Source organism: Alligator mississippiensis, chromosome 1 (genome assembly GCF_030867095.1).
Source record: "Alligator mississippiensis isolate rAllMis1 chromosome 1, rAllMis1, whole genome shotgun sequence".
Taxonomy (NCBI): Eukaryota; Metazoa; Chordata; order Crocodylia; family Alligatoridae; genus Alligator; species Alligator mississippiensis.
In genome coordinates this window covers 256721838-256737378 of record NC_081824.1, presented here as the reverse complement: position 1 = coordinate 256737378, position 15541 = coordinate 256721838, and the positions used below count along the sequence as shown (strand labels likewise).

The 15541-nt window shown below is 44.7% G+C and overlaps 1 protein-coding gene across 1 annotated transcript in view; it reads left to right on the top strand.

Moving 5' to 3' along the window:
- The first annotated feature begins 4003 nt into the window (after positions 1 to 4003).
- PLCXD2 (phosphatidylinositol specific phospholipase C X domain containing 2) overlaps positions 4004 to 15541 on the top strand; it is a 30743-nt gene continuing 19205 nt past the window's right edge. The window contains exon 1 of the mRNA XM_019476049.2: positions 4004 to 4191. Coding sequence (XP_019331594.2) covers positions 4026 to 4191 — 166 coding nt within the window. The 5' untranslated portion in view covers positions 4004 to 4025. The remainder of the gene's footprint in view (positions 4192 to 15541) is intronic.

Below are 15541 nucleotides of genomic sequence, written 5' to 3'. Positions count from 1 at the left end.
GGACGGACTTACCCCTCCTTGGGGTGTATTCTTGTCTGTGTCTCTTTTCTCTTCTAGGGTCCCAAAGTGGTTATCTCCACCCCTCGGGACTGGACTCACCAGCAGGGCAGTCTCCTCCGTTGCTTCGCTGGCTCTCTCCAAGTAAGTCCAGGGACTAGGGCTTTCCTCCAAGCCCCAGGGTCAGTTCTTTCTGTTGTCATCTTTTGTTATCTTCTCTATCCTTGCCTTTCTTCCCTTTTCTCCAAACCCTGGACACTCCCTTGGTGTCCCCTTAAATTCCTTTCCTCACCAGCTGTGTCCCCTGTGGCAGCGTCTGATTTGCTGCCTTCTTGACTCAGCTGTTTTTCTTTTACTTTTTTGGCATGGCTTTTTCCTTCTTCTTTTGCCATGCCTTTCTCCCTGTCCTGGGCTTGAAATCTGGCATCTAGGCTTGCCGCAGCAGCCTTTGAACTGCTGTGGCCCCAGCTGGTTCCTTTAATTAGACAGGGCACGGCGTCTTTCTCGCCTCAGCTCAGAGCGGTTTTTTCGGTATCTCTGGGTAAGTTTCTTTTCTTTGTATTCTTCCTTGCATTCCTGTGGCAGGGTGCTTCAGCCACCCTGTCACGTATTCTCAAGGGCCTGTCCATACAGCCCTTTTGTCATAGCCTCATGTATGCCTCATGCACTTGAGCTTCCAGACTTCTGCCTACTCATACACACACATCCTGTCCTGCTTGCTCTACCCCTCCCCAGGCCTACCTCCCATGGGACCAGTTCCAGATCCTACTGAACTTATTTTACAAGGCCAGGTCCCAACTGACAATATCAGTGAGAAAGAATATAACTTTCCATCATAGACCACATGGCCTCTTGCTACATGCCAAACTAATTCTCAGATTCATACAGTTCATTTATTCTGCCATGATACCCACTTGACATGAAAGGGGGTAGTACGTTGCCTGGGATATAGAATATTAGAGCCTTGGCAGGCATGTACCCTATACCTTGAGTAGAAAAATGAAGGACTTGAGCCATCAAAACATCTTGGCAAAAGGGGCAGAGCTTGAGATAGGCACTTCCACTTTGGAAATCAATAAAGCATACCAGTCTTCTTGCTGTAGAGGAGATGAGGTTCTGTTTTCCTGTCTGACACATTTTATGATGGGAGCTGTAGTTGGCAAACTGAGTTATGCTGAGGCTTTTTAGCCATAGTCCAGGCCTTCCCAGAACTAAGCAACAAAATTGAACAGAGGGCCTTCTGTGGTACTGGGAGATGTGTGCACTGTGATTGGACAGTAGATGAGCAAAGCAGAACAGTTTCCCTATAAGAAACGTGGCTGGCACAATGCCAGGGTATTGGTGCACCATATAAGGAATGCTTGGCACAGAGCCAGGGAACTGGACAATTTGGGACAAAAACAGTTATAAAAGTAGTGGACAAACAAAGGAACATGTGTGTTAGCATGCCATGACCCTGGGAGGACAGACACAGCTGATGGGTCCCTGTACGAACAGCATGGAGCCAGAAACTAAGAACCTACACACTCAGTGGAGGACCTGAGACATGGTACCCCTGAAGGTCGCTGTTGTAACTTCTAAGGAGCCACTTGCCAGGTCATATTATGGGGAGGAAACTTGTAATAAAGCCTAAGGACTGCTATTAAAGTTCACTTGATACCACATCGGATGAGTTGCTGTGTCAATCCTGGGAGGGCTCTGGCAAAAAGAATCCTGTTGGTAACAGGTGCGACTTCTCCTAAGTGTCCATCATACCTCTGTTCCTTTAGGTTCACTACAAGGTGAAATCTAGGTTGCTAGTCCCAGCTGTCTGGTAAAACAACCTTTTTCAGAGCGAGGAACTTCCAAGATTTTCCTTTTGTTGCTGGGTGGCTAGAACGGAGGTAAGTTACTTCCTGTGGATGTATCTTCCCTATGCTTCAGAGTGTGAAGCATATCATGTCTGAATATAAGCAAGCCCTCAATTGAGTAGGCCTGTTTGTCTGAGCTAAGTGCCATTCAACCCAGCAAGAAGGACTTGATACGGGCTCCAGCTGCATCTGTTTTGTTCCCAGACCAGAAGAAGGGTACCTTGTGGCTGAAAGCTTGTCTAAAAAGCTAAACCGATATAAGTGATTTGAAACCAGTTAAAATCTGTAACACAACAGACGTTCAGTGTGCAAAACCACTTTCAAAGTGGCCAAAACCAGTTTAAGATAAACCTGGATGGATGTAGTATCAGACTTAACTATTTTAATTTAAATCAATTTATTGAACTTTTGTCCCAGATCCCTTCCAGGTTCAAGTTAACTCTCAGTCCCCCAGCATCCCAGGTGCTTTGCAATTCCTCCACAAAACCCTGCCTTGCAGGGTGGGCAGACTAGCCTTAGCCCAAGCTACCTACTCTAATAGAGCATAGAGGTGCACTCTAGTGCCCCCTGGCAGTTGGCCTGGGCCACTGCAGGCATGTGGTTGCATTTCCAGAATCAAAAGTGAATGTTTGTTCACTTGCTTAGCAGTTGAATCTGCACAGGTTAGATTAACCTGCAAAGACTGAATCACTTTAGCCTTCGGCTTTTTGACTGTCTGTACTTAGAAATGACTCCCACTTAGGCAATCTGTCCAATAAAAGAAATCACCTTTCCCACTCCCCATTCCCCCTGAAAAGAAAAGAAAAAGAAAACACTTGTTTGTCTGTGGCACATTTATATGATGCAGGACATCAGCTGTTGCTCTGTTAAATAATAAAATAAAATCAGAACCTATTTATTCCCATTTCCAGTAGGTTACCCTTTCTAGGGCTTCATGTCTGAAGGGTAAGACAAAATCCCAGCAAGGGGAAACTTTTATTAAGAGAGCTTAATTAAGAGCAGCATTGTCCCCCTTGAGGGGGAAGGTGGACCGAGTGCCCCCAGCCTGTATGCAGCTCCTGCTGTGGGGGCTAGTAAGATGCATTGCTTGTGAGGGAAGCCTGCCCCTGCCTGGGAGCAGCATTGCCAGGTCTTAAATATTAAATGATCATATTGAAAGCTCAACATTATATTGGTATTTCCCTACTGGCTTTGTGATCTTTTTGGATTCACAATCCTAAACATTTACTAATAAAATTCATTCTCCTTACTTGCTGTCAGACTCTTAAAGGCTCAGGACAAGCATAGCAGCTTCTTAACCTGGCAGCGGAAGTACAGTGTACGTGTGTCCAAGAAGGCAGTTTTCCTGAACTGGCTTGCAGGAGAGGAGAACTGCTCTTCTGGCATGGTTCAGTACCTGCTGAGGTGTAGTGGCTTTCAACCCAGTTTATGGAAATGGGAGGCTCCTTCCTAGCTTGCTCTGACTGCTGTATGGCTGAGGGCAAGCAAAACTTGGGGGCATCCGAACCCCAAGCCTTGGGCCAGTGACTAGGATGCCTGCCAATGGTTTTGGAAACGTCTGAAGCCCCAGGGGCAGGTGGAGGATGGTTGCCAGTAGTAGGGCCACTTATAGTTCTGGACTCTTGGATCTGGAATTAGTTTGGGCTAGTTTGGCCTTGGATACAAATGTAATTTTAAAAAGTTCTCCCTACTTGTTCCTGTGCCCGTTGGCTAGGGGCAAGCGGGACTTGGGGGGCATCCGAGCCCCGCGCCCTCTGGGCTTGGGCCTGCAGGTAGGATGCCCACTGGAAGACGTTTGAAACTGATTTGGCTAATTTCCCCTGGAATATGAATTAAAACAAACGCCCCGAAATTCAGTTAAGACTCCCAGAGAGTGACTTGGCTTTTGCATGAGCTGCCTCAAAAACTGTCGGGCATCTTAAGCGCTCTTACTATTACGGATCGGGTGCAGTGCAAAGGTTGAAGGGCTCAGGGAAGTAGGGCGAGGGCGGGGCGCGAGGCCAGGGCGGGGCCGGGGCCGTGGCCGTGGCCGTGAGGCGCGCAGCCTGGGGGCGGTGTTCCCTGCCCGGCTCCTCCGGCTGGTCCCGAGCGCCAGGGGCCGAGCGCAGCGGCGGGGCTGGTGCCGGGGCAGAGGGCGGGCTGGGCGCGGGGTGCGCGGGATGCGCGGGCGGCAGGGCCATGGGCGGCTGGCTGGCGGAGCGCATGAGCGGCAGCGTGTGGCGGCGCGGCGCGGCGGTGGACGCGGGGCGCGGGTGGCGGAAGGCGGCGGGCGGCCAGGCGGACTGGATGGGCGCCCTGCCGCCGCCGCTCCGAGCCCGCCCGCTGGCGCACCTCGCCATCCCAGGTACTCCGGGGCGGGGGGAAGGAGCGAGCGAGCGAGCCTGTGTGTGTGTGTGTGTGTGTGTGGTCTAGATGGGAGGTTATAAGGAATGAGCAAGCTTGTGTGTAAAGGATTGAGCGAGCTGGTGTGTGTCTAGGTGTGAGGTAAGGAGTGAGCAAGTACGTGTGTGCACACACACAGGTGTGAGTGTATGGAGTGAGCAAGCATGTGTGTATAGGTGTGAGGTGAGTGAGGAGTGAGCAGGTGGGAGGATTGAGTGAGCCTGTGTGTGTCTAGATATGTGGTTGTCAGGAGTGAGCAAGTGTGTGTGTGTGTGTGTGTGTGTGTATGGAGTGAGCAAGCATGTATGTATGGGTGTGAGGTGTGTAAGGATTGAGCAAGTGTGTGTGTGTCTAGATGTGAGGGTGTAAGGAGTGAGTGAGTGCATGTGCAGGTAGGAGTGTGTATGGAGTAAGCAAGTGTGTGCATAGGTGTGAGCGTGTAAGGAGTAAGCATGCGTGTGTGTACACAAGCTGGAAGCATGGCTGGACAGGGCTGTCAGGGAGGGGAGAGGGGCCCTTTCCTGGACACGTTTGGGTGTGGGGGTCTCTGGGCTCAGCACAGCGTGAGCTGCTAGGGCAGTGCCTTCCCAGAGAGGGGGTGCTTCACATGCCCAGGGTTATCCCCCGGGGAGGAGCAAATGTCTCCTGCTGCGGCAGGCTGGCGCTCCAGTTGCTGCCCCCGAGCACAGGGCATTGAAAAGAATGTCTGTGTTTTTTTTTAATGTTTCTCTTACACCGCTCTGGCTCAAGTGGGTTGAGATACCTGATAAGCCTGTGCTTAACTCACATAGCTCATCAGGGGCTGTCCTTCAGCCTGCTGCTGGAGGGTGTAAACGGATCACGGCTGAGGTCAAGAGACATCCTCCACCCCCGCTGACCTCGCCAGTGTACAGTTGCAGAGCTGGTTCATTTATGGCGGGGGCAGTGACCTCCCCTCCTAAGCATCTCTCCCTGGCTGCTGCTGCTGGAGGCAGGGTGTCGGATGCAACAGATCTGCTTTGCCAGTTTCTTAGCGCTAGAAGGAAGGAACCTGCCATCTGTTTGAGTCACGGGCATTCAACCTGTGATATAATCTTCAGCTGTAAATAGACCAGCAGGAATGAGGATGTTCAGTAGGCTTCTTTCTTCAGTCCTTCTCTTTTAAAACTACTTACAAATTGATATCCCTGATTGAGGCCACAGGTCCATCTAATCCAGTACCTTTGTTGAGAGCTGTCAGCCCTAGTTGCCTGACATCAGTGCCCAGTATTGCCACCACAGGGAGAATCTAATTCTAATTGGTCAAGACTGTCTGGCATTTGAAAGCTTGGGTAACTGTATCCCATCAATGCAGCTGGTCCCACAAAAATCCTTGCATACTTTTAACTGACTCCCCCAATAGTTAACGGTTGGCTTTCATACTGAACTATGAGTTTTTTATATCCCTTACAAAGCTCTTGCCTGTTGTCCTAATATTTATTACTAAGCGCTGGATGTTTCTATCCTTACAAATGTCTAAATCTTTCTTAATCCTTCTAAGCTTCTCTTCTAACTATATTGTGTCTTGCCCTAGTGCGTTTAGTGAAAAACTGTTTGCTTTCAATTAAGTTCTTCAGTGTCAGTGAAAACAGGCCAATACCTCCCAGTTCTTGCATCTTGCTACAGGATAAATATGTCACTGATTTGTGTTCATCAGATGATGATTTTGTTATATATAAATATTCCTCCGGCATATAACTATTCCTCCGTGTTCCATAAATTAAATGATACAATGCATATATCCTCCTCTTTTGCTTTTCTCACTGTTGCTGAACTGGGAGCAGAGGTCTTAAATTGTCTAGAACCCTGCATAAATCTTCTTTATACATACATCTTCTTTATTCTGATAATTGTGTGGTCTGTAGTAAAGGTATTTGAGAAAAGAATTATTTTCAGTTGCATAACTTAGTTTACTAACATTTGACTTTTATCTGGTATCATGCCGTTTATTTCCCTGGCTTGACTTCCCTCTTGAAATTCTCTGTAATCTTACCTCTGTCTGTACTCTAGTTAGTCATCTTAAGCAAACTTTACCGTCTCACTGCTTATTCTATTTTCCGGATCATTGATAAATGTTTTAAGTAATAAAAATGGTCCTAGTAAGAAACCTTGGAATACCATCCTGTTAACTTTCTGCTGTGATGAAAATTAACAAATTACTCTGAATTTCTTTTCTGACCTTTAATGAGTTGGAAATAGGAATTTTCCTGTTGGAAGGTAAATCCTAATTTTCGTTTTGACAGCTTGCTGCTGAGTTTAGAATGGGGCTAATGTCTTTCGTAGGCACAAAGCTGGTGCTTAACAAGTAATATAAAATGTTGTGCCTACTAGGTAATATAAAATGGAGTGTTATGAATACACATGCTGCATACAAACTGAATGCTGCTTCCTCATAACATTGTCTTTCAGGAGATCTGTTTAAGAAGGATGTGTACTGAGGGGGCAGATGGAAGTCATGTATTAGATTAAGGGAGAGAGAATTTGTTTTTGCCTTCTACCTAAATGACATGAAGCTTTTAAAGTATGAAGCAGACTAATAATAAATAATATAGTTTCTGGGAAGTATTTAAGTATTTCTGTGCTAAAAACCATGAGTGATGAAATTCACAAATGGTTTCGCTCATGTTTTGGATGTATGACTAACCACAGATGACAAGTACTCTGTTCTCCAAGCGTGGCAGGAAACAAACTAGAACTGTGTATTTTGTAATAGCCATGAAGCTGTCATCTTTTACTGTCTGATGCGCTCTAGTTCAGGTGGAAGACTTTGTAGAAGGCCTCTGCTTATATATCCATAAAACTCTGGAAAACAGCCACTGCAGTCATCACCTTTTTATACTTCCTAATACATGCAAAAGTCTAAGTGAAGACCAAAGATTTAAGCAGATCGGGACTTTGAAAAGGTGAATTGTGTCACTGCAATAGGCATGTGAATTTTATGCAGGTTTAAGTGGTAGACAAACCAGCATTTGGCCATACTGCCTTTCCTTTTTCAAATTGATACCTATAATATTACCTGTACAAATGTCTACTTAGCAACCTGAGAAACCAGGAAGTGGGTTGGGATGGCACTTAATAATTTATGCTTACCTTGTATTTAGCCAGTAGCAATGTGATGAGTAATGTGAAAATGATTCCTGCATGTTACTCATATTGGCATGACTTCTACCAAAGACAACTGCCTACCTTTTTTGTGACCAAAAGTCACAATGTAACTGTGGGAGAGCTCAATGCTTTTTACATTGAGCAGACTTGAGGACAGTGATGGCTATTAAAATCTTCTCTTTTGTCAAGTGAACATTACAATAGTGACAATACCTAGTTGTTTCTGTCAGTAGATGCCAGTGCACTTTACAGAGGTTGCTATCATTATTTCCTTTTCTTCAGATGCTGGAACTGAGATGCAGAGAGGGAACTTGACTTGCCCAGCATTACCCCGGAAATCGGTGACAGAGTCAGGAATTGAACCAAGCTCTCCTGAGTCCCGGTTTGTGCACTCTCCTCTAGATTCCATTTCTGCAGCAACTCATCTGGCCTGCAGATATCAGTTACAAGGGTCTTAGTGGTGACTGCTATAGGTTTTCCTTTCTGATACTAACACAGTAGTCTCCTAAAGCTTTGTAACCTCCCTGGTTATAGATTCTGCAGCACTAATGTGGAGGTGCAGGATGCTTTTCCAGGAAGAAGTAGTGCTTTTGCTTTGCACTGTTGCAGACCTACCAGTAATAGCTCAAAGTTCCAGGCAACTGGGACATAAGACCCCTGGAGCTACAACTCTGAGGAAGTATAGGTACACGTACAGACATGGTTCAGTGCAGAAATGAAGCATGTGAGATGATATTTAACTTCTGTCACAAGTCTTAAAAATATAGTGGCCTTAAAAATTGAGCAAAATATAGTTAGATGTTTCCAAGTTTCAGGTTCTTTATATTCCTTTTTTCCCCTTATCCAAAAAAAAAAAAATTGTACAATATCATGAGCAAGACAACTTTGAAATTCCTTTCAAGGAGCAGAAATGCCGGTATTGAAAATATTCAACCTGCTGTAGGCCCTTTTAATACAGAAAACTGATAAAGATGGTGAGCAAGCAGCTTAGATGTGCTTGACACGTGTCTGCTGACTGTTCCAGATGGCTTCAGGCAGGGTGAACCTGCTGTGCTGGTAATTGCTCTAGGTATGTTGTCACTGCTTATTAATTTCAACAGAATGTTGTGAATAAGTGTTGGGCAGCATGGTATCTGCAGTAGAGGGACCAGGCAAGTTAATGATGGTAAGCTTGAAAATCCCAAAATCCTGTTCATATTATAAACAGTGTTTTCTTCTTGGATTATTTTAAGGTTGAAAGTTGAGCAACTGTCAGACTGCTTCATATAGCCTATGACTAGGAAAAAGGAGTTAGGGAGTTGTGAGGAAATATTGAAATACCAGCTCAGGGTGATGAGTTAGTAAAAAAAAAAAAAAGTGGTTCATAAAGGAGGTCTGAATCCGAATTAACAATGAACATTTTTCTATTAGGTGTCGTGGTGGTAGGGAGTAACTGTTTCTGCATATAAAAGGCAAACCGTTTTCTGGCTACCTACAGGATTTTTTTTTCTCTTCTGTCAGCCAGAAGGGTCTCTTGTTGTATAAGTGCATGGCACTATTGACCTCTATTATTTTGTGAAGTGATTCTGTTAATTTTTAATTTTTATTGTTTTGTAGGGAGCAATCCTGCTCTGGTATGGAAAGGATGGCATGATTGTAAATAGTACCCTGAGCATAAACTAAGTTAAAATAATCAATTGCTTCTGTCAATAAAAAAAGGATATACTAACCAACTCCCAAATACAACAGTGTGCTGAAATGAAACTCCAACTGTTCCTCTAGTGCAGGGGCGGGCAATTATTTTGGGTGGAGGGGCGGTTACTGAGTTTTGGCAAGCCATCGAGGGCTGCATGATAGGCAGCCAGGGGCAGATAAGTATTAATTCTCTACGTTTTTAGGGGCCCCGCGGTCTGGATAGAATGGCCTGGCAGGCCGCATCTGGGTCCCGGGCCACATTTTGCCCACCCCTGCTCTAGTGCTTATACTCTTACAGATATCCTAGGTTTGGGGACTGCTGATATTTAGGTGTCTAGAGAAGGTAGATATGAAATGCAGACAAGGTTCTTTTTTGCCTATGTTTAGATCAGCGTGGCTACAACCAATACTCCTAAATACAAGAAGAAGGAACATTTATTGAAATTGGCAGGTGGTAGACTCAAAATGGATAAATGAGGATCATCATTTTTAGTGATGTACAGAGTTAGAGAGCAGGGTTCAGTGCTAAGATACAAGACCACAAGCTTTACAGCATTTAAAAAAAGAAAGAAACATTTACACAGGTAAAAACAAATTCCGTTGGAACTGTAAATAATCTTTAATTGTAAAAGATAATCTAAGATTTAAATCCTCTTTCTTCAGGACATCAGCCATTCTCTCGCTATTGTGTGTGTTAGGAAGAACTATTGCCTTGCATTAAACAGTCTGTTACATGTTGCTTTTTCTCAGAAGCAATGGTTTCTGTTGTGTCCTCAGCTCAAGCCCTTTGGGTATTTATACACATACTTTTTTGTCCTGCAACACGCCGGAGATCAGTTGTGTCAGAGCAAACTCTATTCATCAATTAATGAATCTGAAATGTGTGTCAGTGTGCAGAAAATTGTGGTAGCGTGCTTTTAAACTAAAACACATTGGGGGTGTTTTAGTTCAAAAGTGCACGACCACCATTTTCGTGTGTTTGGATGCTTATCTTGCTGGGATCCTTTGACCCTAGCTGACTTCCTGCCCCTGGGCAGGAGGCTGGACTTGATGATCTTCAAGGTCCCTTCCAGCCCTAACTTCTATGAAATCTATGACATTTTCTCAGTGTAGACACACATTTCGTGACTTATACAACTGCAGTGCAGGCATGTGTACAAATGCCCATAATGGTCCATTTGTTAGCCAGAAGAGCTTTCTCTTGGATTGGTGGTAAACTCTTACCCTAAAGCTGGCTTTCTGTTACTCGTTCACCACTCTTCCTGGATCACAGTATGGCTGCTGTTTAAGGGATCCCTTGGGGAAGCACAGGTGAAAGAAATCCTTTTTTCAGATAAGTACATAGAGTGGTTATAATTTTAATGTTTAGGGAGTACGTAAGATGGCTTTGACGCTGCGTTTGGGACTACTGGGAGCGGACTGGAGGGAAATAGTAAATTTGCTGAAAACAGTAGTTTAGAAACTATTTGTAAATTTGAATATGGGAAAAGTTGTGTGGAAAAGATGAAGGAAAAAATTAAGGAAAAGCTGGAACCTTCTTTTTGATGCCTTTTTAAACGAGATGTTTCCATTTTTAATTCCAAATCAACATCTTCTGCTTCTAACTTGTTCTGAATTTATAAAAGAACATAAATGATCTGAAAAAAATTATTTCAGGTGAAATTAAATGTTTTGGGGTGCCCTAAAATACCCTGAACCAAAAGTATAATTATTTACAAAGCCCTAATTTACTCAGATGAAATAACTGATATAGCTGCATCATGACCTAGTTCAGAAAGAGGTAATACCTGCAAATACCTTGTCTTACATGTTATTATTTCACTTCTGCCAAGCGTGACTTTCAGTAAGAGGAACAATTAAGTAATCTCATTTTGTACATAACTTTAAGTTCCACTTGAGTTTTTTTCTTTACAGTGTCAGAACTTGTTCTTATTAAAGGACTGAGGGAGAAGGAGGAAACCTATGTACTGACCCAAACTTAATGTAAACAAGACTGCTTAAGTCAGTGATTCTTAGTCAGGGCCAGGGCACTCCTGCTGTAAAATCCTTTGAAGGGTGCCCTGAGGTGTGAGGAGATAAACAGAGAAGTTCAGGCTCAGGTTTTTTCCTGCCTGGCCACTGCCCTGCCTCCCTGCTTGGCCACTCTCCCAGGAGGTAAACCAGGGACGGGCAGTTATTTTGGTTGGTGGGCCACTAAATGAGTTTTGGTGAGCTGTTGAGGGCTGCATGTATAAAATATTTGAGTACTGTATATATAAGTGTTTACATGATAGTTCAAATTATTGGGGAGGTGGGTGTGGGGGCACATGACAGGCTGGCTGCTTGCTAGGTCCCAGGAGCAGGCTGTGGGATGGGAGGGGGCAAGAGGTGTGGTGCAGCTGTGTTTTGCCCCCTAACCCCTCCCCCAGTCTAGCCCATAGCTGCCCCCATGGCACTTTGCATGGAGCCAAGCCCCACCTGCTCCTGCCCTCGGCAGCCCCTGCTTCCACGCAGTGCCCACCAACAGCATGGCCCCGGCCCTGGCCAGACCGCACAGCTTCCTGGCAGGGCTGCTCTTGCTGCTGATGCAGCTGCCCAGGTAGTGCTCAGCTCCCTCTGCTTTCAGCAGCTCCTCCTCCCCCTCCCCCTGCTCCTGCTGTGCCAGTCCAGGCTGGGGAGAAGCTGCAGCTGGGCAGCTCCTGCCCCAGCACACGGGTCTCCAGCTTCACTGTTCCTGGCCCATGTAATAGGAACATTACTAGTGACAGAGTAGACAAAGCTGTTCTGTAATTAACCAAAGTAAAATTAAGTTACGGAGTAGGCTGTGGAACTAAAAGATGAAATGCATTTAAATAGTTTTATGCATTTAGATGATAGTCAGATAATTGGAGTTTGCAATGTAAGAAATAGGCAGAAAATTCGATGGGCACTGTGTAGTTCAGTTAAGCAAATTATCCACAAATTATCCATTATGTGTGTGAGTGAAGTATATTATACATGCAATGCTGGCTGGCAGCTATTGTAGAGCCTTGAGGTAAAGAAGTAATCTCTGGAGATAAGAGCAGTTCTTTAGCCATTCCTGGAGGTGCACAATGCCATTACTTTAGCTCTGGTCTTAAAATGCCAGCTAGTATCTGGGACAATGGTGGTATTAAATCTGAAGATTTCATTGCAGAACCACCAAAGCATATTTTTTGATACATAACAACCTGGACATTGCTATGACTACCTTTCTCCTTGCAGTAAAGTAATAAAAGGATTTGGGGTTTTCAATCTGTTAGAAAGAGAAAAGTCTATCCCTAACTTGTCCTTGCCCTCTGTACCCTGCACACACTTGGAGGTGTAGCCAAGATCTTATACAGAAGGTTGTACCACTGTTGAATAATTGTGATGTAGTTCTGTGTTGATCAGCACAGGAGGATGACTCCCAGGAGATCCTGGTGTCAAAAAAACCCATACCAGAAAAAAGTGGGGTGGTGCATGTGGCGGTAGTGTGTGACACCTGAAACTGGCACCTGAATGGCCAAAGCCACACTCTGGCTACCAGCCAGGCTCTGTGTGTCCAGATCACCACTGCTGGAGCCCTGGGAGGCCACAGGACCCCAGCCCAGGTGCTGGCCCCAACCTCCTCTACCCAACCTGGGGCAACTTGTTGTGTGCCAGAGCATACATGCAGGGGCATTCCTGCTCTTGGAGATGTGCTCTTTGAGGCTGTCTCACAGAGACCACACTGTTTTAGATGTATTGTGGGATGCCAGGGTGAAATCAGTGGGAAAGTACAAGGCCCACAGGGACCTTGAATCTTCATTAGGCCCCGTAAGCGGAGTTTGGAACATTTCTGTAGAACAGAGATGTATATCGCTGGGAGCATTTTTTTTTTTAAAGCAGTCTGTCCAACACCCTGTACTGAGGCAGAATCAAATATACCTGGACCCACAATATTCCCAGATTTGTTTGCAGCACTTCATAATTCTTATAGATAGAAAGCATATCTTAATATTTAGTCAAAATCTTCTTTGCAGTAAATTAAGCTGATTTATTCTTATACTTTCCTTAGTGAACATGGAGAACAATTGCTTGCTGTCCTCTTAAAAGCATAATTTTACAAACTGGTAACTCACCGCTTCTGATGCCTTGTCTGTTCTCGACTAAAGAATTCCAGTTCCTTTACCTTTTTTCATAGGTCGCATTTGCTAAGCGTCTTACAATTTTTATTGCTCTCTTTTGTTTCTTTTAAGTGTGGTGGCCAAAACTGGACTGATTACTCTGAAGCCTCTATGCTACTCTTTAGATTATTTCACATACAAAATGTGTTAAAAGATTATTGTGAAAGTTAAAAAGTGCAAGTGTTTGCCAACAGTGAAATACCATATTTTTAAACAGCTTCTACAACCTAATTTGGGCTCTTTTATTTATCATCATAAATTGTCATAATATAAAGAAGATCACTTCCTGTTTTCTTCCACAGGATCCTTATCTCACTGCACAGGAGTGTTCTCTTGACTAGTGTTCTCCTGAAGATTTTCAATATTTTGTATTATACCCTTGTACCCCCATGTGTTTTCATACCTGTATATACTGAATACAGTTTTAAGTGCCCCCCATTTAACAGGGGGGGAAGCCACTCACCTTAGAATCGAGTAAGGACAGTGGGGGGGAAGGCAGGTAGCTGCTGTAGCTCAGCCTCCATCCCTTACCAGAGGTCAGGCCATAGCAGCAATTGTCTGCCCCCTCCACACCACCTCTGTACACCATATTGCCCTGCAGCGTCTCCCCCCTCTGCCATCTCCCTACACCTCCATGCGGCCTCTGCTTGCCCCTCTCCCTTTCTGCTTTGCCACCTGTCCCCCATGCCTTTGCTCCATGGCAGCAGGCTCCATCCATGGTGCAGCTTGGGCTGCAACTCAGCTGCAGCAAGGCTGCAACTCAGCATACAGCCCATATGGCAGCTATCGGGGCTGGCCTGGGGCTGTTTTCAGTGCCCCAGGCTACAACAAGGATGGAGCCTACCTGTGCAGAGCAAAGTTAAGGAGGGGGGAAGGGTAGAGCAGATGCTTGGGGGTGGGAGGTGGAAACGGGCAGGGAGAGGGGCAGTCAGAGGTGGCAAAGGGCAGGTGCAAACAGAGGGCAAGCTGCTTGATCTCCCCATACCACCTTCCCACTTGCAGCGGTGGTGTGGGGATGAATTAAAGATGACCCTCCAATAATTAGATACTACATGTGGGGAAATTATAACGAATTCATACATTTTCCATATTTAGAGTCTAATGGGGGGGGGGGGGGAGGTCATCTTAAATTTGAGTAAATATGGTAATTAATTTCCTTGCAGGATTTTATGGCATTCATAACTATATTATCCAAGTGTTTTGTAAACATTATTCTATTTTTATATTGCTGCTATAAGATGAGTAGGTATTATTATTTCATTTTCCAGTTGGGAGGCTTATGGAGAGAGACAAAAATCAGAAGGATCTACTAACTTGAAGCTTCCAATATAAGAGTACTTAGCATTTTTTAGTAGAGTAGTCAAAGCAGAGCTATCATTGACTTTAATTGTTATTGATCAATCTTCTATGAAGTAGGCACCTGAAGCTAATGTTGGGAACCCAAAAATGAGGAATAAGTTTTATTCACAGTATGTGATGAGCTGGTTTAAGTGACTTGACCAAGCATCACCTAGGCACTCTATGCCCATAGTAAAGAAATAAATCAGTTTTTCAGGGCAATTGTCAACTGCCTTAATCGTGAAGTCTACACATTTCCCTGGTTCATTCACTGCACCCTTGATAGATTATGCAATAAATTAGATGGGCCTGTAGAGACAAAAGATATTCCATGTGCTCAAGGAGGCAGGGTCCAAATGTTTAGATATGCCATATAGAAATTCTCTTGCTTGAGTTAACAGAATAAGTAGTAGTCACAGTAGGTTGTCATCCTGTATGTCATATCTGCTACTCTCTCCTTCCTAGCCACATGGTCTTTGCTTATCCCTTTTTAGCATCCAATCCTCAGGCTTTTATCACAAATTTAGTCTTCTTTCCCCTTTCTGGCATTTATCTAACTCCTTCCCCTTTCTTCATCTTCAACTCCCAGTCAATTTTCCCTCCCCAGGTTATTCATCCAATCTTAATTTTTTTCACCCTGTTTTCCCTGTTCCTGATCTATTTGTGCAACCAATTCCCGTTTCCCTCTTTGTTAGCATTTTGACTGTCTTCCTTTTCCTTCTGCTTCCTTCCATTGTGTTTCTTAGTCCTGACCTTTAGTCCTGGCCTTAAACTTTCAGCCCAAAGAAGGCTAATTGCTAATATGGCAAGGAGGAGACAGCTTAAAACTTTATCTGATATTCCAAAGGTTTCTGGGAGAGGAAAGTAATAGTTGAATCTGCATATCGATGAGATGCCCATGTAAAGTTGGTTTAAATTTCAGCTAATGTGATAGATAAGTATCTGGAAAGGCCACATATCCCCAGCCTATCCCAGCAGAGATGCTCCCTAGCATGCCCAGCCCACCTGTTCCCACTCACAGGCATCAAACCT